Below are 26,775 nucleotides of genomic sequence, written 5' to 3'. Positions count from 1 at the left end.
GACTCATCTCCGTATAGTATTAACTGCACTGGAAATGTTCTAATATGCACTCAAAGAGAACGGACCGCTCTCCTCCTTCCCAGTTCTGTCTTTCATGATTGGAGATGTCTACTTCTAGTAGCATTGCTCGCATCTGCAGGAGATTTGGGTCTTCTTCTCCGGTACTCATGTTTTGTCTTTGAGTTGCCTGTCCCCAAAGCCTCTCTTAACGTTATTGAGTAGGGATGGTTTTAGGCTGCTGTGGTTACTGTCTTCACTGTCTGTATCTGGTCATTTATCCTCAGTAAAAGCTTTCCCTCACCTGCATGCTGTACAGTTACTGCAAGGGTTGTGACCAACTGCCTTATCACTCACCACTAACTATTTCCTTAGAGTTATGACACTAAGCGAGTTATTCAGATTAACACATCTGTTTGTGACTTAGAATGTAGGGCTTTTACTGACTGACTTAGAACATAGGGCCCTTCTACTATTATTTGGAACCGCCCCACGTTGGGTGCCATGACTGTTATTGCGCAATAGCCAACCCTGCCCTAAACCTCACAACTCCCTTGGACTGACTACTGACCAGCTCTCTGTCTAACAGGTCCGAAAAGTCTCTAAAACCTGGGTTTTACCCTCCGGTAAAACCGGAGAGACAATCTATGTAAGCTAGTGTAGAGAGACTCGTCTAGCTCTAACTACCTACAATCCAGAAGTTATGACACTTTTCAGTTAAGGAGCAATCAGTTGAGTAGCCCTGACAACTGCATAACTCCAATAACCACTTCTGTTAATGGTAGCCTTCTCTCTAATAATAGCAAGCATTTGTTAATGGCTAGATCAGTTTTAGCGACTTTTTAAGCCACAGGGTCTTTTTTTTATAACTACTAAAGGAAAATCGGAAGCCACCACTTTTCTAGAATCATGTACATAGATTTTACATTAAGTAGAAGAACTAAAACCAATAGATGACTCAATTAATTCCAATGTCCCCAAACCTCATTAGAATTTTAATATATATATTTATTAAGCAAGCGTTGAGCAGGGATAAATGACAACCAAACTAATTATCAATGATTATAAGTAATTTAAGAACAAAAATCAATTTGAATAAAATCAACATAAACTTCCCCTAACTTCTTTTCCTGAACCGTGTCATCAATTTACTAAGCTTATGATTCACTGTTCAACTGTTTTATGTTATCAATTTCAGAATTTACTCACTTTATAATGATTAATACATAAAACATAATATACATTTTTATAATCATCAGTAAATCAACATACAAGATTACTTAAGTCTCTCAGGCCTTTATGATCTGTTTTCTACTTGAACCTGGAAAGAGCTCACCTCAAACCAGTTTCACGACACCTGTCTGACCACTCACAAAAAAAGGCCACTAGAGCAAAAAAAAAAAAAAAACACCCTAAAACAACTTTTGTAGCTCTACAGCAAAAGTCATGATTCAAACAATAAAAAACTGGGTGGAAATAGCCTCCAAGGGAGAGTCCTAAGAAAAAAAAAAAACATACTCCCTGAAAATATGCTGATGATCCCTAAGACTTTGGGAAAATATTCTGTGGACTGGTGCAATGACAATTCAACTTATAATCCATACAGGATGTGCATTATGTTGTATTCAGAGTTAACATATTTATAGATGAAACATTCTATAAATAAGACAATCATACCTACAATCAAATGTGGTGGTGATAGAGTGATGGTCTGGGGGTACTTCACAATTTCAGAATCATGTACACTTCATATACTTGATGGAACTATGACTTCTGATCTCTACAAGAAATTCTGAAGGAGAATGTCCAACCCCTCAATTCAAACTGGAAAGGTCTTTTCAAATTCTGGACTGAAGTCCAAGTGAGATGTGGCACATGAAGTCCCCATGGACAACAACAATACGAGCAAGTTCTTTGAAAGAGACCCCACTTAGATGCTTTCTGGACCCATACTGAGGAAATTAAAATGTTAAGGATGTTCATGAGCACAATCCACAAGCCACAAATGCTCAACCTTGCATACAAACTGAGTAGATGTCCACAGTGACCAGGACTGAAGAGACACCTTCAAGCTTTAGCTCAAATTTGAAAGCTAAATGTCTTCTGAAGACTGTTTGGGCCAATCATGGTGAGGTTTCTACCTCTAAGAACATTGTAACTATAACAATTGTCAATCCTGGTGGTGATAGAATCATGCTGAAGGACAATTTGAGGGGCTGGTGTATTTTGCAAAATAAATGGAAGGAAAAAACAGAAGAAAACTAACTATGTTCTTCAACATCAGATCAGATCTAAAACTGTATGGCTGTTAGGATGTCCTGACAGGAAGATGATTTCAAACCAATATCTAACTTGTTTGTTATAAAATGACAAACTGCTGAGAAAAAGGGTGCTGATGGCTACTTTATAATCTCACCAATCTCTCTATCCTCAAACAATGTCCTGTCAGTCACCCTGGCCCCAGACCTTGCCTGGGTCTGTGCCTGATCTGCAGATGTCTGCATGGACTGCCTCCTCCAGACATCTGTGCCTTTCTGCCCTCCTTCTTTGTTCCCGCCTTCAGCCCTCCTTCCTTTCAAACACAGAACCAACACAACTATATGAGTAACAGAGCTAAATTTTGTTGCATTACTTTCTACTTGCTCAGACAAGCTCCTTTTCCAATTGATGACCAAATCATTTATATGTTAACAAATTATTTCCCTCTATGCATCATGTTCAATGATAGTGTTTACAAATCACATTGCTCACAATATTCTCTTACACACAATTAAACTTCACTTTAGATTTCAAGGAAGAATAAAAGACAGGATTCGTTCAGTTTTTTGATGAATCCCATGTTGTTCATGTTATCATAAGGTTTCCTCATGTACCAGAGTCAGCTGTGGAGTTCCACAAAATGCAGTGCTTGGAACAATTCTCTGTAATACTTATAGCAAAAAGCAGATTTTTACATACACATAAAGGGACATAATATGTTCCCACTCACTTTCTGACATTAAATCAGACTAAATTTGTTTTAAAGTTTAGGTCACTGAAGAATAGCAATATGATGTCATTTTAAAAAAACAACTAAAAAACAAGTATATATAAAAATGGATATTTCTTTAGAGGTTATTTAATTACAATTCCAAAATACATTTCTTGGTATAGCACTGGTCTTAAACTGCATGACTTATATTGCCTCTAAAACAGGAGTTTGATTAAAACCCCCAGGGTTTCAACCCCGGGGCTTTCGATAAGTCGGTCGGTGGAGCCTCTGCCGTGGAGGTAAAGACACACTTGTGTAAAGTCGTGGTGACACGTCCCGCTTGGCCATCACTTGCTGCAGAGGATCACATGACATTGCTTGGCCAATCAGTGCTGCGGGGAATTTAGTGTGCGCAGTAGTCAATGGCTGTCGTAGTTGTTTGTCCTATGGTTTCTTTCTTAATATTTGAATTCATACTAAATATGTTGAGAAAAATATTTTTTGGGGCCAGAATAAAGTAATACCAGAATTTATTGTGAGTTCATGCAGTGTGTTGGTTTTGTTCTTTGAGGAAGGTAATGTTCATGGATGGCTCATTTTGTGCACCAGTAAAAAAAAATATACCTGTCTTGAATTTGGAAAAAAAAAAACATTTTATTTATTACTAAAGAAGGGTTCAGTGAATGAGCATAAGAAACTGGTGGGTTTGGTACCTCAAAAAAGGTTAAGAACCACTGCTCTAAAACATCCTTTATTATTCGGTGGCACATTGATAATATCAACAGTATCTTATTCTACAATGATGCAGAAAAACTAGAGCAAAAAGTCTCTTTTGCTTACTTGACTGGGCGAAAGAGGATATTTGCTACTTTAAGGCTGAACTATTCTTGTCAACAAGTTACAGAAATTTGGTACAACGAGCACACCCATCATCCCCATGTTTATCTGCTTAATTAAGTTGAACTCTTATCAGTGTTGAACATAGTGCTTTCTGCTACCACCAACTCGGTGTATGATGGTTCTTTCCTGGAAGTACTCCTGGACCAGTGATTCTGTACTTTACTATATTATATGTGTGCCTGGCTGTCCTCTTAACTCCTTCTCATGGCAGATGTATGGCCATGTCGGACCTGGTTCTGCTGAAGGTCTTGATGAAACAGAAAAAAAAATCATTGTGTGCTTAAATGTGTCTTCCAACATCTTATGAAACCACTTACCAGCTTCAGAACTCTCTCCTCCTCTGACATCTCTGCTGCTGTTCGGAGCAGATGCTCCAACTGACCCGTTTGCCTCACTGCTTGATGACTCTGCCCCTTCCTCTTCAGCTTTTGGAGCAAGTTCTTTTCTTGCTTCAACCTCCTGATGGCAGAAAAGGAGAGGATTAAAGGGAATGGCAAGGTTCGCCCAAAGTCAACTGTCGACATGATGTCTGTCATTTGTGGACGTTTGTTTTCGCAAAAAGCTTTCAGCTCCCCCTCCCGCTACATTAACATTATGGTATTTTGCTATGTGGAAGTAGTTCAGAGAGGGAGGAATCTCTCTGAGATTTGCAGTTCAGTTCTCCCTCTCTGAACTGCAAAATAAAATTGTATTTATCACATCATCATCATCAAAAAAAAGGAAAGTATCAGTGAGCTGTTCTATGCTTGTATTTCCTCTATTACACACATTTTTTTGCTCCTGGTTTTACTGTTTAGCCCTCCCACTGTCTTAAGAGACAGGCTCATTTAAACCCCAGGAGTTTTTTTTTCTCTGTACGGTTTTACAAAGTTTTCTTTCTGTAGACCATCAGTCTGTGACCCCGCCTCATGGCGCTTCCCTGCTGTCCAACCATGACATCTACCAGTCTCCTCTTGAGCATCGTGCTAAGGCCATGGGAGGTCAAACCTTCGCTCCTTGCAAGATCCAGGTCCAGATATTTGACATTTTTTGCACCTGCTTTTTTAATAAGTTCTTCTTTTGCGCTCTCTGCTATATTGCTTCCTACGTTCTCTGTTTTGATGTCATCAACAAGCATTACAGCGGGTAGTCGGTAGACTACAGATATCTCTCATATGCCAAATTTCTATCATTTCAACCATATACTGTTTACATCACGCATTCATCAAACACACCAACTAAATTCAGACCAATCACACAACAGATTCGCATGGAGAGGGGGGCTTGCGACATGAGGCTGAGAACAAAATTATGTGATTTTAATCACACAACTGAAACTATTAGAATTTATTTTCACAGTTTGGCTCAACCACACAGAGTCCTTTAGAGGAACTGTATATATGCTCCCAGATCCAAGCAGTTTAGTGAAGAGTAAAAAAGTCTCTTTTGCTTACTTGAATGGGTGAAAGAGGACCCAGGGAAGGGCTGCAGGTTCCCATCCTGCTACTCTGATCCTGACAGGAACATTGTGGTACGGAATCTCCCTGTGGATCGGCTGCAGCAGCCTCAGCTCCAGGCTTTTGAGATGAGAAGATAGCCGTTTCTTCAGTTACCTGTGCTGCTCCAGCACACCCATCATCCCCATCTACCGATGCTCTGGTTAGAGCACAAGCTTCGTTTTCCACTTCATCTGGTGCTACTTCATTTCCTGCATTTGGAGGCTCAGTTGAAAGCTGACCCGCAGAAGAAGAACCTTCCTCGGCACCAACTCCAATATCTTCCTTTAAACCTTCGCTCCTTGCAAGTAAACTGCTTACAGAGTCCATGTTCTGCTCTGCACTTGTGTTCTGTGATAGGTCTCTCTGCTGCCCCGCCGTATCCTCATCCTCATCTGAATCAATGTGTAACATGGCATTGAGTCTTGTGTCAGTTGGAAAGCTGGAGCGCAGTTTTGGCAAAGGCGGCACCAAAAGTCGGTCCCCGTGGCTAGAGGGGGCCTCAAGAGCGTCAAGGTAGTCATTGAGGGACACCTGTCGATGGGTGTGATGCCCCGGAGCCGCAGAGGGCAGATCATTCTCTTCCACGTGTCCGGGCTCATGCCACATGATGTTCTCTCCGTAGCAACAAAGGCCATTCACCAACAAGGGGCTATTGTCGGAACCCAGGGGAGAAGGTCCACTTGTGACATGAGATGATGATGAGGCTTGAGGAAGATCTTCATCATCAGATGGGCTGCCAGGGTCTCCGCTGCCCAGGAGATTTCCTCCAGCAGCATCTGGGGAGGCTTATGTAGAGCAGAAGTGTGGCGTGGGTTTCATTACTTCATTACAGAGTTTACAACAAACCACGTTAAATTAAAGAAATATTTCATTGGGATAAAAAATACGGGCTTTTCTACTGCCTCACAACTGCTGATTGGAACCAGCAACACACCTTCTTGTCCGGTGGAAGTGATGTCCACACTGAACTGAAGCTGGCCGCTCACATTGTCTGTTGGGAGGCGGCGACACAAGCTGTAGCTGACCTGGTGACCCCTACAGGCACGCACACACACCCACACACACACGCACCCACACACACACGCACCCACACACGCACGCACGCACGCACGCACACACACACACACACACACACACACACACACACACAAGCTGTTTATCTGGATCTGTGTGAATGGTAAATAAAGCTCTTTAAAATACAGTAATTATGTATTATGCTAGTTAGGAAGTTGAAATTAATTGAGTCTGGTTCCCACTGGAAGGAATGAATGTCTGCATGCTTCAATTAGAATACTTCTGGTCATTTTGTCTGAACCTTTTCCTGAAAAATAGATAAATTAATGTGATAAGGTCAGGTTTCCTGAATTCTAATGGTGGAGTGAGGAGGAATCACTGGGCTACTTCCACAGAATTAGACAGAGAAGCTGGCCGGTCCTGCAGAGTCGGATTCATCAAGCTAATCTATTTGATGAAATTAGATGTGTGCTGTGTAACTTTATTCACGATAAATACATTTTTTCTTACTGTGTTTTTTTTAAATACTATATTTTTTTATTTTATATGCAATAAGACCTGAGCCAAAAACAATGTGTGCCTTTTTTATTTTCAGAACCTCAAATATCTTCCTTTTGAATTCTATTTTGTATTCTTTTCCAAGCCTTTCAGGCCTTTAGAAGTGAAAACCATGACAAATTTTTGATTAGAAGTCAAATATGCAAAGTTTCTTGTTTTTTCACTTCACTTTTTCCATTTAGAAAAATCTCAAGTTTTTCCAATAAAGTAGGATGAGGTGGTTTTTCAGCTGCATCAAAATTAGTGTACAGTATTTTGCAAAACTGCAAAGGCAAACACACCACATGAGTCATGGGATTAACAATTGCACGTTAGTACTCCTGGGAAAATGAAGAGGACAAAAGTAAGTTGTTTAATAACTTATTGTTTGAAACAAACTTACCCATGTGTGAATGTAATTGTGTTTCTTATTTAATGGAAACATTGCAATTGCGAAATTGTGTTTTTTGACATTAGTGGAATGTCGACATAACATTGTACACATTTGTAATGGAAATGCAGTTAATAATAAATATTGAGATGCATGTATTTGTGAACTTTACAAAAGCACCTAACCCTAACATGAAGTATTCCCTGTGGAAAGTGTTCTTTGGTTCCATCAGTTCTTTAGTTTTAAAACCATAATCAAGGCACACCAGCCTGCATGTTTCAGATGTTTCCTTGTTTCAGCACACCTGATTTCAACTGACTGCCGATTAACAAGCTTTTGCTGAACCTAGTTAGATTATTATCTAATTAAAGATTACAACATTATAGTTATCTTTAGGTGCCTAAAGATAACTTAAGTGACGTGTCATTTTAGCAATGGCATGTGTAAAACACTCACAGTGTGCCTTAAGAATCAAAGTCGAAGACAACTGTTTTAGACAGTTCAGTTAGGTTAGGGTAAGTTAGGACAGTTTTGTGTCTGGGTGTGAACTCACTCAACTGTTGGCCGCTCAAGAAGTCTCTGCACGGGGATGATCAGATGACCCAGAAAGCGCTTGATGATTGGTCGGCTCTTGGCAAACTTATCCTTCACTTCAATCTCCAACACATCAGTCATCAGAGCCACAAAGGTATACTTCTACAGAAAAGAGATACAAATGTTTCACCTAGATACTTGACAATTCTTAGTGGTAAACAGGCAGACAGAACAGGCAATAAAACGTTTAATAAAAACTCTAACACACACATTTTTCAAGCATTGGACATCTGCTGATATCCAATGTGTTAAATGCAAGATCAGGGTGAACGAGTTTGTCAAAGCATATCGGTATGCTTACCTCCCCGTGCCACACAGGGTTGATAGTGTTGGCAATAATGGTGGAACGCCTCTCTTGGCCATGGTGAGTGAATTTGGGGAGGCCACTCCTCTTCCCGGGCATGATGGACATCTTCAAGTATGGGTCCGGGTTAAAAAACATCCCCTTCTTCAATCCCACTGCCTGGATATCTGAAACAGTAGTAGTTATAGGCATCTTTCTTGTGAATATCCATGGTGCTAGCATAGACATTATAATGTTGGCTTTCTACCACCTGAAGAACATTTCTAGGATTAAAGAAATTCTAGAAACTCTTTGAAAGATCTCAAAGAAACTCATCCACATGTTTGTCTTTTGTCAAACTGATTGCTGCAACAGGTCTGCCTAAAAAGTCAATGAAACAGGGGCAGTTGATCCAGAAGCAAATCGCCTCCAGTCTTAAGTCCTTGTACTGGTTCCCTGTAGCTCAGTGTTGTGGGCCCACCTTATTACTGAATTAGGCAATTTGTGATGAATTAAATTTACTTTACTGAACATGTCCATCATCTAGCTTCACACTCATACGCCTGAACCACAATACTCATTGTGTCACTGCGTAAGCACATATTGAGTCTCAATTATTACATATTACTCTCTGCTCTCTGGGTTAGTGGAGGCATTGTGTCAGTTACTATGACAATCTGTCTGTGTGTAGAGTAAAGAACAATATAAGTGGCTTAAAGTTGTCTTACGCCTGTTCATCAGCATATTTTCTCTCTGCTCTGGGGCACTGCAGCCACTGTAACTTTTAAACCTTCAATAAACGACAAAGCCTGGACTAATTGCCTCACTGTTTGTAGAATGTGGCAAAATTCATATAACAATCATCAATAGGATGAAATATTTCATAAAGTATAGGAGCTATGGTCTGTTCAATTTTAACAAATTTTAACACTGGCAATTATGTAAGTATAACATTTTAAGGGCAGAGCCCAGAGCACCATTGAGCAGCATGCAGACAAGAAAAGGGAAAGAAAAAAAGCTGCAGTTTGTACCGTTTGGATTTTATGCAGTTTATCTCATTGTTTGCAGTTTGTTATCACCTCATTTTGATTTGTGTACATGGAAATGCAAGTAAGTGATGTTGGAAGTTAGAAATTTTGTTAATTTAGCCAAATATAGTGGTTGTTATCCTTAATAGATAGCATGCTTTATTCACTTGCACATTTGATAAGAGTTACACAACATAGGGTTTTGCCTGTTATATTTATCTAGAAAGAGCACATTTGTAATATTACAGTGATTGAGTCACTGATGCTGTTCTAGAACAATCATCCATAGATCCATCTTCTTGCGCTTATCCGGGTCGCGTCGCAGGGGGAGCTGCCTAAGTAGAGAGGCCCAGATTTTCCTCTCCCCAGTCACTTGTTCCAGCTCTACCAGGGGAACCACCAGGCGTTCCCAGGACAGCCAAGGAGCATAGTTCCTCCAGTGTGTCCTGGGTCTTCCCCAGGGCCTTCCCCCAGTGGGTCATGCCCAGAACATCTCACCAGGGAGGCGTCCAGGAGGCATCCTAACTAGATGCTTGAGCCTCAATTGGCTCCTTTCGATGTGAAGGAGCAGTGGCTCTACTCAGAGTCCCTCCTGGATGATGGAGCTTCTCACCCTATCTTTAAGGAAGAGTTCAGACACCCAACGGAGAAAACCCATTTCGGCAGCTTGTATCCGTGACCTCATTCTTTCGGTCATGACCCAAAACTCATGACCATAGATAAGGGTTGGAACATAGATTGACCGGTAAATTGAGAGCTTCGCTTTTTGACTCAGCTCTCTCTTCACCACAACAGACCTGAACAGCGCCCGCTTTGCTGCAGACGACGGGACTAATCCATCCGTCAATCTCCCGTTCCATTTTTTCCTCATTCCTGAGCAAGATCCCCAGATACTTAAACTCCTCCAGCTTGGGAGCAGAGGAGTTCTCCCTTCTTACCACCGGCGAGGAACAATTTTTCAATTAGTTTGGATCGTTTGCGAACTGCACGAGTTGAAAATTTTAACAAATTTTGCTATTTTGGTGCCCAATTGAATAGAGTCTACTGGACTATCAGGTGTGAAAACAAAAAACTGTTTTGTTAATTTATAAATCACTTTTCGGCTTAAAACAAAAATACATTAACAGCCTTTTGTCATATCAACCTTCAGGACCACTCAGGTCTTCTTGTTGTAGTTTGCTCTGCAACCCCAGAACCAGAATCAAACTCCATACCAACATTCAGCTTTTATGCAACACAAATCTGGACCAAACCTGCAGAAAACAGAAATACAGCCAAAACATTGAGATTTTTAAAATCAAGTCTAAGAACCCAGCTGTCTAGGATTGTATTTGACTAATAATAACTGGAACATTGATCAATATCTTTGATACTGAGTAGTCTTGATTTTGATTTGACAAAATGAAATATCTGTCACTTGTTTCATCATAGCTTATTGTGTTATGTTTTTATCATGTAAATTACTCCAAACTGTCTTGTTTCTGAAATGTGATGTACAAATGATCTTTACTTGACTGTGCAGGTACTCCTCTTACCTGACAGGGTGAAGCTGACAAGTTTCCGACAATGTTCACTCCCTGACTGCTCCTCCACTTCACTTCTCACCTATTTCAAAAACAAACAAATGCATGTAAAAATGATTTTAGTTTAATCTCACTTCACCTTCGAAAACAAAAAATATCTGCTATGATTCTTGCCCGTCTGCCTGCTGTTTTCCTCCTCAGCTCTCACCTCTGCAATCAATTTCATCTGATCCACCTGCATGCTGCTGTGCTACAGTGAACTCATGTTCATGTCATCTACCTGTTCACCAGCAGTTATATTCAGCTCTCAGGCAGACAGTGTCACATTTTGAAAGCCCATGAGTGAGCCCAGCATTTCCTTCTTTTTTTGACCACAGTCACAACCACGTTTTTTTTTTTTTTTGGATTTCCCTCTCTTGCCTAGCCCACCTCGGATATTCAACGAACTTCTGTTCTCTGGTTATTCTGTGTCCTGTGAAAATCTGTTTCCCCTGTATCGGGAGCTCACACTGCAGTCAGAGGCGGATCTGACCATTTTCACGGCGCTTCTGATAAATTTCTCTGTAAAAAAACTCGTTTTATAGAGATAAACTCAAGGTTGTAACTTTGAGTTTAGTCAATGAATGCTGTTAAAGAACAAAACTGTAAAATAAATAAAAAAATGTCTTGTTCTTAGTTTATTTTTTTAAATCGCCAAGAGAATCAGTCTTTTTCTATCTTTTGTCACTTGCTGATACGAGGATGGAAGCTGGCTGATAGCAGCTATGAAAAAGTAGTCTTCCTGAAAAGATGAGTGTAGGTCTTCTGAAAAATTCTGTTCTAATGTAAAACATGACAGATTACAAGATAATCTGTCATATTTCTAGATAATTGGCTCAATCATACTATCACACATAACAATCATTGTGAATTTGAAAACATTTCCTCTTGCCAAAGTTATGAGAGGAAAAACCACATATTTTAGCTGCCTGAAATAATCTGTACTAATAATCTTACTCCATTCTCTCCTGATCCCAAACTGCAAAGGTCGTGGTACTAGTGACAACCAATGGAACAAAACAAAGGCAATTTGGATATGGATGATAAAGTATTAAATCACACACTTACTGGGACTCCTGGGTTCTTCACAGTGATACAAGGAGTTGTTGCTCTTAATGCTCCACTTATTCCATGATAATATTTGAAACAGATCTTTGTCTCAGCTGTAAAGAGAACCCCCCCACCAAAAAAAAAAACATCTGTACATGAAAAGCATTCAAAGAGCAGAAGAATTGGGCTTGTCTGCAATGGTTCTCCCCCCCCCCTTACATTTCCATCAGAAATGTAGCACCACCTACTGGCTGAACAATTTGTTAAGGGAAAATCCAGAGCCAAACCAACCAAGCTATCAGGTTTTCCCTTCAACCTTATGAAATTGAACTAAAATGTAACTAATCAGTCAATTCATGATTTAAAAAATGTAGCCAACTTATTTAGAGATAAAAATAAATAAATATATTTCTGTGCTCCATTAAGATATTTAAAGCTTTGACAGACAATTAACTCTGACAGCTAAGCTGTATGACATGATAAAGAACACTAGAGGATATGGTGCTAAGAAAAGAGACAGTATCTTGTTTCCAGAGGCAACCATTTCTGTGGCAAAAGATAATCTGACAGATTCAGCTGCCAGGCTAGAAGTAATAGGATCTGTCCACTCACATATTCAACCTACTGGGATAGTAACTGCTTTCGCATATTTTTACCCTGCTGACGATGGCTGTACCACCTTCAGAAAAAACTTCAATAATTCATATTAATCATGCAAGCGGGCCTTTATGTATGAAAGACCAAAACTGATACAATTAAAAATAATTATATATAAAGCAGAAATATATATTTTTGGTTTTTCCTAATATTCCTATTGCATATGTTTTCAGATGTTGGTAAACTGTCACAGCAGACCATCCTGTGGGCATTTCTTAATTCTGCCTTCAAAGACTCCCAGTGGGTTCACAACTTCAGGATGCGCAGAGACCTTCACCTTTCTGGAGCAGGGAACCCAACCCAAAAGCACTGATGGCACATTAAGTAAAAAGAATGTTGCTGATGTCCTTGTAGCACTGGCATGCAAGGACAATCTCTATATTACTTGTTTTAAATAACTAAATAAATTTGATTATTTCTCATCTGATCAAGTTCAACTAAACTCTATTCCTTCTAATCTTTGTAGTTCTAATTTTAGTCAAATCTCAATCATTATAATGGATTGTTTGGGTCTTGAAGATTTTGTTTGTCTTGCTAACAAGAAAATAGACAGCACTCCTCATTAGCATTTTATACATATCTAATGGTAGTGACATAATTATTCATAATTCAGCCATCAGAGATGTCAAGAGTCTTATTCAGGCGATGGAGCAACAAGCCTCGTATGGAGCAGCTACAACTGCGACGTTTTGGGGAAACTGTAATCGGCTATTTTACAGAACAGTGATGGATTCAATGTTTGAATGACACACAGATTTTTATGAACTGTGTGATTCCTTGAGAGCTCTTGTGCAAGAATAAAACCAAAACCACACCATCATCCTCCTACTACTTTCTGTCGTTTTCTTTGTGGCTTTCGCCAGTAGTAACATCCAGTTGTTGATCACATGACTCATGTGATGTGAATAAAGTGTTTCCATTGCAGTTTTGTAAAATACATCAATTTTGACAACCGAAAAACCTCCTCATCCTAGTGCAAAACCGTTTTAGCAAAAAACTTTTTTTTATGGCCATGTTTCCATTAAGCAAATGTATTTTCCTAATTTCAATTTTTACAATCCTATGGTTTTAATTTTAGCGACAGTCCTGTCTCTGAGGTAATTCTCCTTCAGACCCACTGTTAGCATGTCTGTGAAGTAACTAGCTAAACACTTGCAAGAGAAGACAATAAATTCACCAAATTCAATGGCTCAATTTGGTGAATCACAAGTTGCTTTGTGTAAAAACTCAGAACAGTATAAAATAGGTTATAATTGTGGAACAAAAATTAATTATCTACAATATTTAAGCTTACATCTCAACATATAAAATATTATGAGTTGTATAAGCTGTTTTTCTACTTCTCTCTCCTATCCAGCTGCACCTAGTAACTCATAGTCTTATAGCACAGATCTCCTTTGTGTAGATAAAAGGGAGGACCAAGGGCAGTGGCTGGGAAGGGAAGAGATGACAAATAGTTTGTGCATCCCCACTATGGGAACAGGATGAGATGCTCAACTTATCTGAGTGGCCTTGGAGGAAGCTAGGTAAGGATGCCTCCCCCTCTGGCTGTCTATTTGGTTCAGAGTACCCGTTTATGTTATGTGTCCTAATTTAGTATTGGGCAATTGAAACGATTCCCACTTCCTGTGCGCCAAGGAACTGTATATGACTCTGTGATTGTTTCAGCCTCCTCAGAACACACCTAGAGTTAGCTATGATTTAAAAAAATTTTGTTCTGCGCAATTTTGCTGTCTCAGTCTCATCTCTGGAAAATCTGTACATTTCAACAATTTGGACCCAAGGTTCTTCAATGCTACTCGGTTTTTCAGCTTCAATATTTTAAACAAAATCAAAATAAGAATAAATAACTAAAAAATATATCTGTAAGTTCTGCAACTCTAAGAAGACTTGCCTTAGATAATAACAATTAGATGATGTTCGTTTTCCAGTTGTGGATCAATTCCATAATCAAAAAATCTGATTCCATACAAGAATAAAACAAATGAAGCAAAAAACTAATTCAAATCTTGCTAATCTGTTTTTAAATTTAAATGCATATTGCTCTGCTTTTTGACCAGGATTTACTTTACAGTGATATTTTTTAGGAACCTTTACTGCTGAAAACCACAAATATTTGAGTCCCCCACTAAAAATATCTATAACTGCCTGTTTTAATAGTACAACATTAATATTAATATGTTTTTATAATCACAGTAGCAGAAACTGACAGATACAGTTGACCTTATCTCTGCTCTTGAGGGTTAAATCCAATCAGTGGCTTTCAAAATGAATGTTGCTGATGGATTGACTGCTTTGTAAATGCCAGTCATTAGCATTTTCAAGTAGCGTTGTGCCTTGGTGTTTCAGCTTCCAGGTGCATTGTCTTCTGAATATTTTACATACATTTATTAAAGCTGCTAATGGGTAAATTTTGGACATTTTGAAGGGATCTAGTTAAAGGCAGGACTTGCAAGTAAAAGGTCAAACTGAGATGTTTGTGTGCACAACATAAAGATTTTAAAGTGTTATAAGAACTGGCTTTTTAATGTTTTTTTAAAGTAAAACTACTAAATGATAATTATCTGAGAGAAGTAATTCCATCATTTTTTCCCAGAATTGATCCTTTCATGGGGATGACGAAATGGAACATTATTTTCAATAATGGATTTCAAATAATCCAACAGTTTAACAAGCAAGCTTTTTTACAGGTCAACAGCAAAACTGGAGTAGTGCCCCTGATTAAACTCGCTTACCCTCCATGAAGTAGGGCTCAGGCTCCAGTCTCCACAAAACTTGTCCTTTTTGAGTACCATTTACTCCACGGTTCTTGGACTCCCAGACGTTGGCCACACATGTCTCATCTGTAAAAAAACAAACCCACAATGTAATTTATTAAAAAGTTGTATTTTAAATGCAGGAATCCTGAATTCAAACATTTATTACAAAAAGCAAATTGTCATATTGACTCCTGATTTTTACTAAACATAAAAAATAACACTACCCACATCTGTCCCGAACAAGTAAAAAAGAAAGCTTATTAATTTATATTTGGTTTCATAAATCCTGATAAAACTCCTGTGTCTGTCTGTTTGTCATCATAGATGGGCCATAAATATTAAAACTTAAATATTTAAACTTTGGTCTGATGAGATTAAAATGAAGAGTTTGCTCTCAGATAAAATGCTATGGTTGGAGGAAACCACACCATCCAGCTTGAACAGCTTTCCAAGGAAGAATGGAATTAAATTGCAGATATGCTAGTCTCATTGAGACACACACACTTCATGGAGTGGCGAGGACAAAGTCCCGATTTTAGTTCCAGAAAATATCAATGGGAAGAACTGCTGATTTGCTCTTGAAACATATCATAATTTGATTCAGACAATATCATCCTCTCCCCTGCCCTCCTCGCTGCTGATCCCGACGATCTCTCCCCACGCCCCAGGTGACCTGCCATCCTGCTGCATTTCTCCAGGCTCGGGTCTGGAACCCTCCCAACTAGCTTTTCTCGCCACTTTTCTCCCTCCCCTCCGTTGCACTCTCCCCCACCGTCCGTCTCCGGCAAAAGATCCCGGAAATCCTCCCCTCCTCTGACCAAGCAACGTTGGGGCCGGCCGTTACCACCTGTGCCCTTGAACCGACCCTCCCAGACCCTTCCTCTTCCCAGGCCCATGCCCCGTCCCCACCTTCCCTGGCTCCCGCCTCCGCCCGGCCCTCACGCCACCTCTCTGCCTTGTCCCACAGATCCAAACCAGCCTCCTGTGGGCATTCATCACCTTACTGAGGCTTTCATCTTATCCATGAACCTCCTCAGCTCACCTACAGAAATGCACTCAAGCTCCAGCTCTGACTGTCACTCAACCCGACATCCAGCTTACTCCTGCCGCATCACCCTCTCCATTGCCCGTTCAGGTTGCGCATCTGGTAAGATGTATCTTTTCGTTTCACTTTCAGGGCTTTGCAAGCATGCTGAATACATCGTTGCATCTCTCCATTCCCTGTTGAGGTGGGTCCTATGTGCCCACGTACGCACTCATCTCCCCCAAACTTCGATCTGAGATCCTTCAGGCACAGTAGGTGAATCTGGTCTCACTGATCCTCCCGTCCCCTTCCAAAAGTTGCCTCAATGGCCGGACTCACTGCTGTTTTCAAATCTGCCTTTCCAGAAACCTCTCCATTGGAGAATTCTTGGTGGCCTTCAGCATTTATCACGACGTTCTGTGCTCTGTCTACCCTGACCGCCAAATAGAGCTTCACTCTTACCTATCCCTTATAGCTGACCTCAACCTCAAATATAGCAGGTCACTGTTTTATCAATATCATAAAGCTGCGACTACTCTCTCCCAGTCCGGTGTCTTCTGGACTGATCAGTCGTAGATACAGAACTGTTGGTTATTCTTACCCAGGCTTCCACGTGTCTCACCTGCTCCGCAGTCAGCCACCAGAGTGCTCTCTGCCCCACACTCCTGTTCGCCCCACCCTGCCCGCTGACCCCCTCCTGCCCAGTAGGCCCGCCGCTTGATCACAGGGGACGAAAGGTTGAGGTATTCAACAACTCTCCCATATGTAATAATTTCAACGAAGGTGTTTGCACTTTTCCTAATTGCTTTACCTTCATGTGTTCAGTCACTGCAAAGACGGCCATCCCAAATGGCCTCTCTACCCCTATTATTATTCATGAACTGGCCCTCCTTCTCCAGTTCCACCCTGACTCCACCTTCATGAATTTTCTGCTCACTGGCCTCTCCCAGGGTTCTCGCATAGGCATCCAGTTTTATATAAGTATATATATATATATATATATATATATATATATATATATATATATATATATATATATATATACACTTTGCAGGTCACTGGCCCACAAGTAGTAGGATTCTAGGATTGCCCACCCCTGGTTTACAGGGGTGGGCAAGCCTTTACATTTAGAGTTTCAGTAGCTCACCGATGTGATAAAGGCCGATCCAATCAGTAGCATCCACTTCCTCCTTTATGTCCCATGAGATCACCAGGTGGCCTTGGCCGAGAGTCAGTTGGTATGTGGACGCCGTAAGTGATGAGCGACTTTCAGAGGTCACAAGATCTGTGTCACTATTGGCCCTCTGCAGTCCCAGCCCGGCTGATTCCAGCTGGGTCCCGGATGGCACAGAAGAGGACGACGAAGCTGAGGATCCCGCTGTTACCTGTACCGACAAACTGCTCAGGTTGTCCAGTCCCACTGTGTACGGCCGACTGTGCGGAGCACGGCGGCGCACCGCCAGGAGGTGCTCCTGGGCACTGCTGTTGGACGCCGAGGCTGTCTGTAGTGAAGGCGATGCAGAAGAGGTGGATGCTGTGGCAGTCGCTGCCATGCCCACAGCTGGGGCAGAAGAGAAAGCAGGAGGTAAAGTGGGACTGAGGGCAGTGGTGATGGAGGTGAGGGGGGAGGATTGTGTGTAAGGGACGGTCGATTGGTGGAGTTTAATGGAGTGGGTTCAACAGAAAAAAAAAGGAATTGTTCGTATCTAACTGAAACTAAAGAAAATTTTACAGTTGGGAAAATCCTGCATAACCATACAGATTAGGATTATCTAAACAAGGAAGTCTTTGGTGCTGCTGGTATTCCTTTATGAAAGGGAAAAGTACTCATGTTCAATTCATTCAAATGGTCATATGGAATTAAAACTATAGAACTATAGGACCTACATAAAAGCTTCATGTATATCATATTTGCTTCATATATCATATTTGCTTCATCATATTTGTTATAGATGTCTGGCAGTGAAGAGCCAAACTGTGGCCTTCCTAACCTCAGCAAACATGTGATTTCTCCATGACTCCTGGAGAACAGAATGACAGTAGCTGAGATGGGGAATTAAGGAAAGAGAAGCAGAGAAATTCAGAATTATTCAACTCTTCTGTCCAGGTAGAGAAGTCTGAAGACAAGGTTATCCATACAGAAAGGAGGCACAACCTGCAGGAGAGAGGGAGTGAAGGATGAAGGAAGAGAAGAAGGGACATAATCGGAATAATTCTAACAAATATTTTCAACACACTAAGTCAAATCAAGCAAGAAAAATACTGCATACAATGCTACAGGATTATGTTTTTCTAATTGGCTGAGGTTAAATCAGATTGTTTATCACCCTGTTAATACCATTTCCATTACATAACAAGATAGTTGCGTTATGCTGAAGGTATGTCTTTCTTCTGGTCAGGTGGATGAGAAGATGAATTAAGTTAAATACAGGAGATCAGTTCCTCTCTCAGTAGGACAAGAAGCAAAACCACATGGCCTGAACTACGAAGCAGCAGTTTAGACTGAATCTTATTTATAAGTTAGAATGGCCTTGTCAAAGTTCTAACCAGTTGAAAATACAGGGAGAGGTAGATCTCTGTGGGGGTTTAATACAATGTAAGCTACAATCAAATAAAAATAAATTCTAGTCTGTGGGTGTAAATGAAAGCTTGTTTATTCAAAAACCTTGGAGCTGATATGAAAAACTTGTCTGCCTTGAACAAATACTTCTCTGCTGGGTTCTCAAAGAAACATAAACTTTTGGCAACTAGTCCTATAGCGTTCTACCAAATTGTTACAATTCAACCAAGGTAGGTACCAAAACTATCCAAGGTTACCCCCAAAGCTAGGTGGGCAAGTAATGCCTGGGCTCCCAGGCATTACTTGCCTGGGAGCCCACCTTGCCTAGGTTGAAACTAGGCTTGTAGTTATCACATTGAACTGGCCAGGAGGGTGAGTGTGTCATTTGTGCCATCAGGCTCTGTTACAGAAAAAAACATTTAAAGTTTGCATTGAGCACAAGTGAGGTGTGGCTTTTATACATATGACGTATAGCTCAGAGAATAGACTTTAAAATACTGATAGTTTATAAATCACTAAACAGCTCAGCATCACAATATATTAAAGACATGCTGTTGTACCAACCATCCAGACCCCTCAGGTCTTCTGGTTCTGCTCTGCATCCACCAGAACCAAAGCATTCAACTTCTATGCACCACAAATCTGGAACAACAACAGCTGAAATACTGACTTCTTTTAAATCTCGACTAAAATCCCAGCTAGTTAGAGTTGCTTTTGAGACCCAATCATGAAACATTCATCAATAATCTGATGTGCAAAATGTAATGTTATTCGCAGTGTGTTCTATGACTTGGTATTTTTGTGTTTTTATTATGCAAAGCACTTTGAACTCAAATAAACTTTGATTGATCGATTGATTGATTGATAGATTGATTGATAGTGCAGTATTCTGTGGATTTTCTTTGGAAAATGAATGTCCCATTACATCTGGCATAAAACTAACAAATAGCAGAAAAAGAACATCATATACTTAAATGGTGGTGGTAGTATGATGTTTTGCATTGTTGCAAGGCAGCTGTCACTTCAGGCGCCTTCCATGAACCTGCATGACCATCGATGTGTGACCGCAAGCCAATGATCTAACCAACACCACAAAGTCCATCTATGAACAGCTCAAATAAAGAAAAATCAAGGTTTTGGAGTGGCTTAGTCAAAGATCATGGCAAACAATAAACATTCAAAGTGGCTGAATTCAAATAAAGCCCTGCAATGCGAGCTAAAATTTCTTCATAGTGATGGACAACACTCACTGTTAGTTTTTTTTTGTTGTTGTTGTAAATTCTTGATGGCATCCAATTACTAGACTTGGGGCCGTTACTAGTCATTAAGGGACACTAGCACATTGCTTACAACCAAGCAGTAGCCTTGACTCCATTGGTGCAGCAATGCAGCAGATATTTACATTCCTCCTCACACATAAACACATCTGGCAAGATAAGCTTTAAAATAGCACAAGAGTGAACTCAAGTACTGCTATCTAGATGCCTTCTGATTTCACCACAATGTGCTTAAACAGTTTCTACTTCTCCTGAAAATAACAAAACACTATAGCAATGGAACAACTAAAGCATCACTTTTCTTCAGAAATGGAAAGTTGAAGCTCTCCAGGAGATTAAGTGTCCTTGATCCTGCAACAGGGTTAATCCAGGGAATGATGACAGATGATGTTTCCTAATCCACAGCTGTAACAGTTTCAATCTGCAGCTAGAGCCCTGTCTTGTTTACATCGATGTGTCCAGAAAATGTCCACTGATCATTGTGGACTAATTACTAGGGGAACAAGCATAAGAATAGAGAATGGTCTGATTAATATTAGCAAGTGGCATTTATTGTGTCATTCAGTTTCTTCAACTGTTGCTACAAAATAAAAGCTAAATATGTCCATCTTTTCTCATACATCTATACAATTGTTTTATTTATTTGTTTATTTACAGAAAAGTTATACTCAATCTGATATAAAGGGTGAAAAATGTGTCAGAAATTTAAAGCCCCGCCCAAAAAAACCCAAATAATATTTTCTACTTAATTAAAATAAAAAAAAAATACAGGTGTTAATATTTCTTAATGTGTGCAGTATTATCAATGACTGTAAGAACTGTATTAAGACAAATATTATATCCCTGTGATCTTTCACATGATGACTCCTACAAGAAATTATGAGGCACTTTTAAGTTCTTCATTAAAACTTCTTCTGATCAGAACACCTTCCTCCACCTCACCGGTTCCCCCTCAAATGATTTGCCGTAAACTGCAAATAGCTTCCTTATTGTCACTATTTTATAACCACCAGATTTGTGGAGCACACAACTAATACTTTTGTGTCAATACGTTCTCATTATTTTCCTTTTTCTTCACTTCATGAAGTGCTGTTTATGTTGGTCTGTGCAGTAAAATTTGTGACTGTTAACTGAGATGATGTGAAAACGTTCAATGGCTATTAGACATTTTGCAAAGTACTGTAAGTTAAATAGCCAAATTCTAATGAGGTAGAACTAAAATGTGAGTTAGGGTTGTTGTAAACTAGTATTCTAATATCTGAGTAATTTATTGATTATTCTGACAATTAATCAGAATAATTAAATTTAAAACAATTGATAAGATATTCATAAAGAAAATAGTAAAACATAATTTTAACAAGCTTCAAGGCAGATAATTTGCCCGGAGGAATCATTCGAGGAATAATTACAGTCCTATGTTTCTGTCACTCACTTCCACCAAAATGAGAACATAATGTAGACTAACTGCCAGTCAGTCATAAATCCCTAGAAATTCCATTCTGACCTGGCAGGTATGGATTGAATCATTATGAATGGGTCTCCTGGAGCAGAAGTATCTGCTTTTTTTAAGAATGGGACCCAAACATTGCTCTTAAAACTCAATGTCTGGGTTAATGCCATATTTTTCTGGACATTAAAAATATGATATTTACTCAGTCACATGACTAAAATGAATTAGAAATGCTAGCAGCAGAAGGTACAGCTGTAAAAGCACTTATGAAATAGGTTTACGACACATTAATTTCATATACTACATAAAATGACACAAACTTTCAGCTTATTGTCTGACATTTAATCAGACTGAACCTTTCCTACTTTAGTTGCCGGAATAGTGAGAGAGAGATTTTTTTCATATTCTAAAGTTCACATGCCCTAAGATGAGTGTGTCCATAAACAGTTGGGAACGCCCAGATGATGATGTTATGACTTTGAAAGCTTTGTTCTGTTGAAATAGAATTTTAAAGTAGCACAATAGTACACAGGTTAACCGTTTACGTTAAGACAAACTTAGATAAAGATCCAGGCTGGGGCAGCTGGTGATTCTCTGAAACTTACATAAATTTCTAATCAGAAAGCAGTCTGATACTGCCCAAGGAGTGTTTCAGACAGGGAGTGTATTGGCTATCAGGGCAATAAATTCTTTACTCAGGGTTGAATAGTTCAGGCAAACATTAAAAACTATAGAAGTCCGTTACAACATATAATCAAACATATTGGTATATTTCTTTAAGCATTAAAAAGCATGTTTTTAATTAGTTAGTTTTAGATCCAAACTTATAGCTAGTATTAAGCAATAGATTTTGTGCGAGTTTGTTTAAAAATACCAACTGGTTTCTTGTTGAATCATTTTGAGGCAGAGATAACGCTCCAGATGCACGCCGTAAATCAGTCTGGCCAGGAGGCTGGTAAGAGAAGAGCTGGGTGTTTCAGTAGGTCTCAGAGGTAATAAAATTAACATTAAGACAGCCCCCACAAAGGAAAAACAAAGCTCCTAATGCATATATTTAAATTTAGAGAAAGGCACAGGCTTATAAAAGTTTTCATTTGCAACAAAGAATTCGAATTGCTTTCTGCCCGAGTTCGCAATTTCCAGAAGATGCATTTTCTGTCTGTACTTTCTTTCAACTCGTGCAATTGTTTCTGTTTTGTCATGTCTTGGACTTTTGGATTTCTGGGTGAGATGCTTATTGTGACATTCTTCTTGCATTGATTTTCTCTGGATAAAACTCTGAATATCCGAAGTCTGATGTCGTATGATTGCTCTTTCTCACTGCGCATATTCAGGCACAAGAATCCGGGATCAGAGGAATGAATTAACGAGCTAAATCAAGTTATTCCTCTTCATATTCTTAACAGTTCCCAACATTTTACTTCAATGGATGGAGCCACACCGGTGGATGTATTTTAAAGCAATATCTCAAACAAAAACACTGTTTTCTTGTGATACCATTAATACAGTATAAGGAATTGTGGACCTCCACTATTCCAAGAAGAGAATAAAAAACCAGATTGCACTTGATCCAATGAGGCAAACAAGACCAAAGGTATTTTCATGATATATATTGTGGTCTGATGAAACTATAATTTAAGTGTTTTGGACTTAATCACCATTGTTATGTAAGTAAGTGGTGGGAGTATGATGTTGTATGAGTATTTTGCTGTATATTCAAGAGGAAGTCATGAAGAAAATTCTCAAGAATACACAAAGTTAAATCTTAGACACAAATGAGTCTTCCACATGGACAATGTCTCTTGCAAGGAATCAAAGTAGTTGCAAAGTAGCTAGAGAAAAACAAAGTCCCTGTTTTGGAGTGTCTGTCACAAAGCCTTGATCTCAGAACGAGAGAAAATGGTTAAAGTTAGAACTGGAAGGTGTGTGAACCCGAGCATGTCTGTCAGGAGGAATGCATGGGCCAAAATTCCAACAAACTATTGTAAAAACCTGTGGAAAGGATCCCCAAAAACCTTTGACTCAAGTGATACAATTTAACAGGTAATGCTATGAAATAGTGAGGAAATGAATGGAAACCTACTGAATGACAAAGACAATAAAACCTAAAAAATGTATTTCCTTATCCTGCATTTAGGAAATAGAAATAATTTTGGCAATCTTAATTCTTTGCATGCTTTAGTCTGATTTAATGTCAGACAGGGAGGAATAATAGTTATATGTATGCAACAAGCTTGTTTCAAAAGTATGTTTTTTTCAAAATAACTCCATTATTTTCCTAAGCTGTTGGAATAACATGTAAGTTTTGTGTAATGCCCCACCTCACAGACTGGACTGTTACCCCACACCCAAAGTCTCCAAATAGATGTAGCGTGATTGAAGAACAATGAGGTTGTCCCGTAAGGGACGACAGTTTCCTGTCCCAACACAACCATCACATCCCCGTGTGCCACTTTGTATGCTTGGGATTAAATGCATTCCTCTGCTTTTACTCGACACACACCACTAACTTGTCTTTGTTAGTGAGCATTTTACTTGTCTTTTAGCTTTTTATGCTATTCTTTAGAAAGTGCAGAAGTGTTTTTTGTATCACTTCCAACTATCAGTCCAAACAAGAAATGTATATAAAACAATCTTTACTATTTGAACTGAATAACACATTTTTTTTATGATATCCCAATGAACTGATACACCTATAGAGTCTGTGGAGACAGCTCTCTGCAGCTTTTAAAAACTTTCAAGAGTAAAATGGAAATGAATTGTGGTCACTGAAAGGACATGAGCTTAGATTGGACATGGTTCATTTTTCTGAAGATTTCTGTGATTGGTCTGAACTGTAAAAGTTGCAGGCCTGGTCAAGTTTCTGAAAAGCTCTTGGATAAGAGAAAGCTGGATTGTGTTTTACAAATACATTTTTTTCTGCTGCCTTAAATGAGAGTTTCATACTGGTGAGATGAAGAAGCACATTTAATAATGTCAAGTGCATTTCTCCACTCAGCCAATGAATGTGCTGCATACAAAAGCACGCTTTTGTTTTTGTCAGTGCTTCTTCCAGCTTTAAATCAAATCAAATTTTATTTGTATAGCACATTTCAGCAGCAAGGCATTTCAAAGTGCTTTGCATCATAAACACAAAAGCACAAAGTCATGCAACATAGAATAAACAATACATTGTTACATATTACATTTCAAATAAATCTCTAAACAAGTGTGTTTTTAGTTGAGATTTAAAGGAAGTCAGGGTTTCTGCTGTTTTACAGTTTTCTGGAAGTTTGTTCCAAATTTTTGGTGCATAGATGCTGAAAGCTGCTTCTCCTCTTCTGGTTCTGGGGATGCAAAGCAGAACCAGAAGACCTGAGGGTTCTGGAAGGTAGCATTACTTCATCTGCAAGCGACGGTACAAAGAAGCAACAAACCAAAGCAACAAACCAAAGCAACAAACCAAAGCAACTAATCAAAGCAACAAACCAAAGCAACAAATCAAAGCAACAAACCAAAGCAACAAATCAAAGCAACAAACCAAAGCAACTAATCAAAGCAACAAATCAAAGCAACAAACCAAAGCAACTCGTTTTAGCTTGCAGAAACATGAAACATTTGGACGCAGCTGTCAATAAACGAGAATCTTTCAAATCCACAAACTGTCACGGATGCATGAATCTCCTCACCTTTCACAGGAGGAATCAGAAGGTGCTTCCCACACCCTGGTGCGCAGAAAAGATGCCAGTAATAAGTCGATCAATCTCCAGTCAGAAATGGCGGATCTCCACAGGCCTGCACATCATCGGCACCATCCTATGCTTGCAGGCGGGATGTGCGGCTCCTGACACGGGGCGCAGCGCCGCAGCTTCCCGGTGGTCCGACCGCAGCTTCAGGCAGAAACAACTTCAAAACCTTTTCTTTGTTAACGGTCCAGTTTTAAACCACTTCCCATGTCTTTCGCTCTCTCCACGGTAACGTTACGAGGTTCCATACAGGAGACGCGCTGATGTTTTCTTTACAGGATCCACTTTACGTCCGGCTCCCGGTTCGGTCCATTCCGTCCTGTCATCCCGAACTGCTTGAAGCTGGAGGGAAAAGCTGCTCTCCACTTTAAAACATCTGATCAGGAACTTCCAAACCGCCAGGCCTTGATGGAGAAATTCATCAGAGCGGCTCAGCGTCAAAATAACGAAACCAACACATCCGACCTCCACTTCCACCCGGAGTTCCAAAACTGAGGGGCGTGGGCTTCACAGGGACACGAAATATGCTGTGAGAGAGCAGCACAGGAAGAGCAGCACAGGAAGAGCAGCATAGGGAGAGAAAAGGAATAAAAAGTTGAAAGGCATTTTCTATTTATGAGAAGCTACTTCAGTTTTTTTTCTTTTCGTTTTGCATTTAGGAGGTTGGCATTGCTGAACTGGAGTAGGTGAGTTAAAAAGTGGATTATTTCCTGTGAGGAAGTGTGACCAGCAGTAATTTTAATAATAAAAACACTAACTAGAAACAAAAACAAAAGCACTTCAAGCAATGGAACAGGTTGTCTTGTCCAGTTTCAAATCCCTTTCAACGGGCCAGAGGAGTCCTGTCTGTCCAAGCAGCACAGCTCAAAAAAACACGACAAGACCAAACAGCAGAGCATCCAGAGCGTCAAGACCGCTGCAGCTCCAGAACAATCTTGGGCCTAAAACAGAAAACTCATTAGCTGTGGATTCAGGAAAAGTAAATTCAAGTGTCAATAGCAGGTAGCTCACCCAGCAGTGGGAACACAGCCTACCCAGGGAGGGAGCCCATCAGCAGGTCAGCACTAGATGGAGGCCGAGATCTCCTCCAGCCTCTAACAGCAGCAGAGCAACACTGCAGAAACTCACGGCAGGTAAAGCACCAAAGCCACCACAATCCCAGCCACAGATGGTACAAATGGCACTTTCGGGTTCAGATGAGCTGATCAAGCACACAAGCCACTCAGGCAGCCGACATGTAGCAGAGGAAACAAACCCACACATACACACTTTGCTCAGCTGCAAAGCCATCTGCCCCGCCCATCAATCAGCAATGTGCTTCTGGCTGCACCTGGTGCAGAGTGGGGTGGGTGACCGTCCCACCACAGGAGAGACTTACGTCAGCACAGAAACACCTCGTCGAGGAATGGTCTGTCCATAACACCCATTTGTTTGACTGAAATGGTGCTCAATTCATGTTCCTGTTAGTCTGTAAAGCCACATGCTGGGCATCACTGTTTCGTCCATTTGTCTACATTT

General features: G+C 40.0%; 1 protein-coding gene across 4 annotated transcripts in view; it reads right to left on the bottom strand.

Annotated features, from left to right (window-relative positions):
• hecw2b (HECT, C2 and WW domain containing E3 ubiquitin protein ligase 2b) overlaps positions 1-25,768 on the bottom strand; it is a 57,716-nt gene extending 31,948 nt beyond the window's left edge. For 2 of the 4 annotated variants that reach the window (XM_055026057.1, XM_055026058.1), the window contains exons 1-9: positions 17,393-18,148; positions 15,198-15,305; positions 11,824-11,918; positions 10,729-10,798; positions 8,184-8,353; positions 7,842-7,984; positions 6,281-6,381; positions 5,302-6,131; positions 4,186-4,327 (exon numbers count right to left, since the gene is read on the bottom strand). In XM_055026057.1, coding sequence (XP_054882032.1) covers positions 4,186-4,327; positions 5,302-6,131; positions 6,281-6,381; positions 7,842-7,984; positions 8,184-8,353; positions 10,729-10,798; positions 11,824-11,918; positions 15,198-15,305; positions 17,393-17,798 — 2,065 coding nt within the window. In that variant the 5' untranslated portion in view covers positions 17,799-18,148. Of the gene's footprint in view, positions 1-2,413; positions 2,570-4,185; positions 4,328-5,301; positions 6,132-6,280; positions 6,382-7,841; positions 7,985-8,183; positions 8,354-10,728; positions 10,799-11,823; positions 11,919-15,197; positions 15,306-17,392; positions 18,149-18,236; positions 18,401-25,200 lie in introns of those variants that run through there. The other 2 variants (XM_055026055.1, XM_055026056.1) reach the window with 2 other exon arrangements.
• Positions 25,769-26,775: the final 1,007 nt, after the last annotated feature.

The sequence above is a fragment of the Poeciliopsis prolifica genome, unplaced genomic scaffold (genome assembly GCF_027474105.1).
Source record: "Poeciliopsis prolifica strain line A6 unplaced genomic scaffold, Auburn_PproV2 SCAFFOLD172, whole genome shotgun sequence".
Taxonomy (NCBI): domain Eukaryota; kingdom Metazoa; phylum Chordata; class Actinopteri; order Cyprinodontiformes; family Poeciliidae; genus Poeciliopsis; species Poeciliopsis prolifica.
The sequence above is the reverse complement of the archived record's forward strand: the minus strand, read 5'-3'. Positions and strand labels throughout refer to the sequence as shown.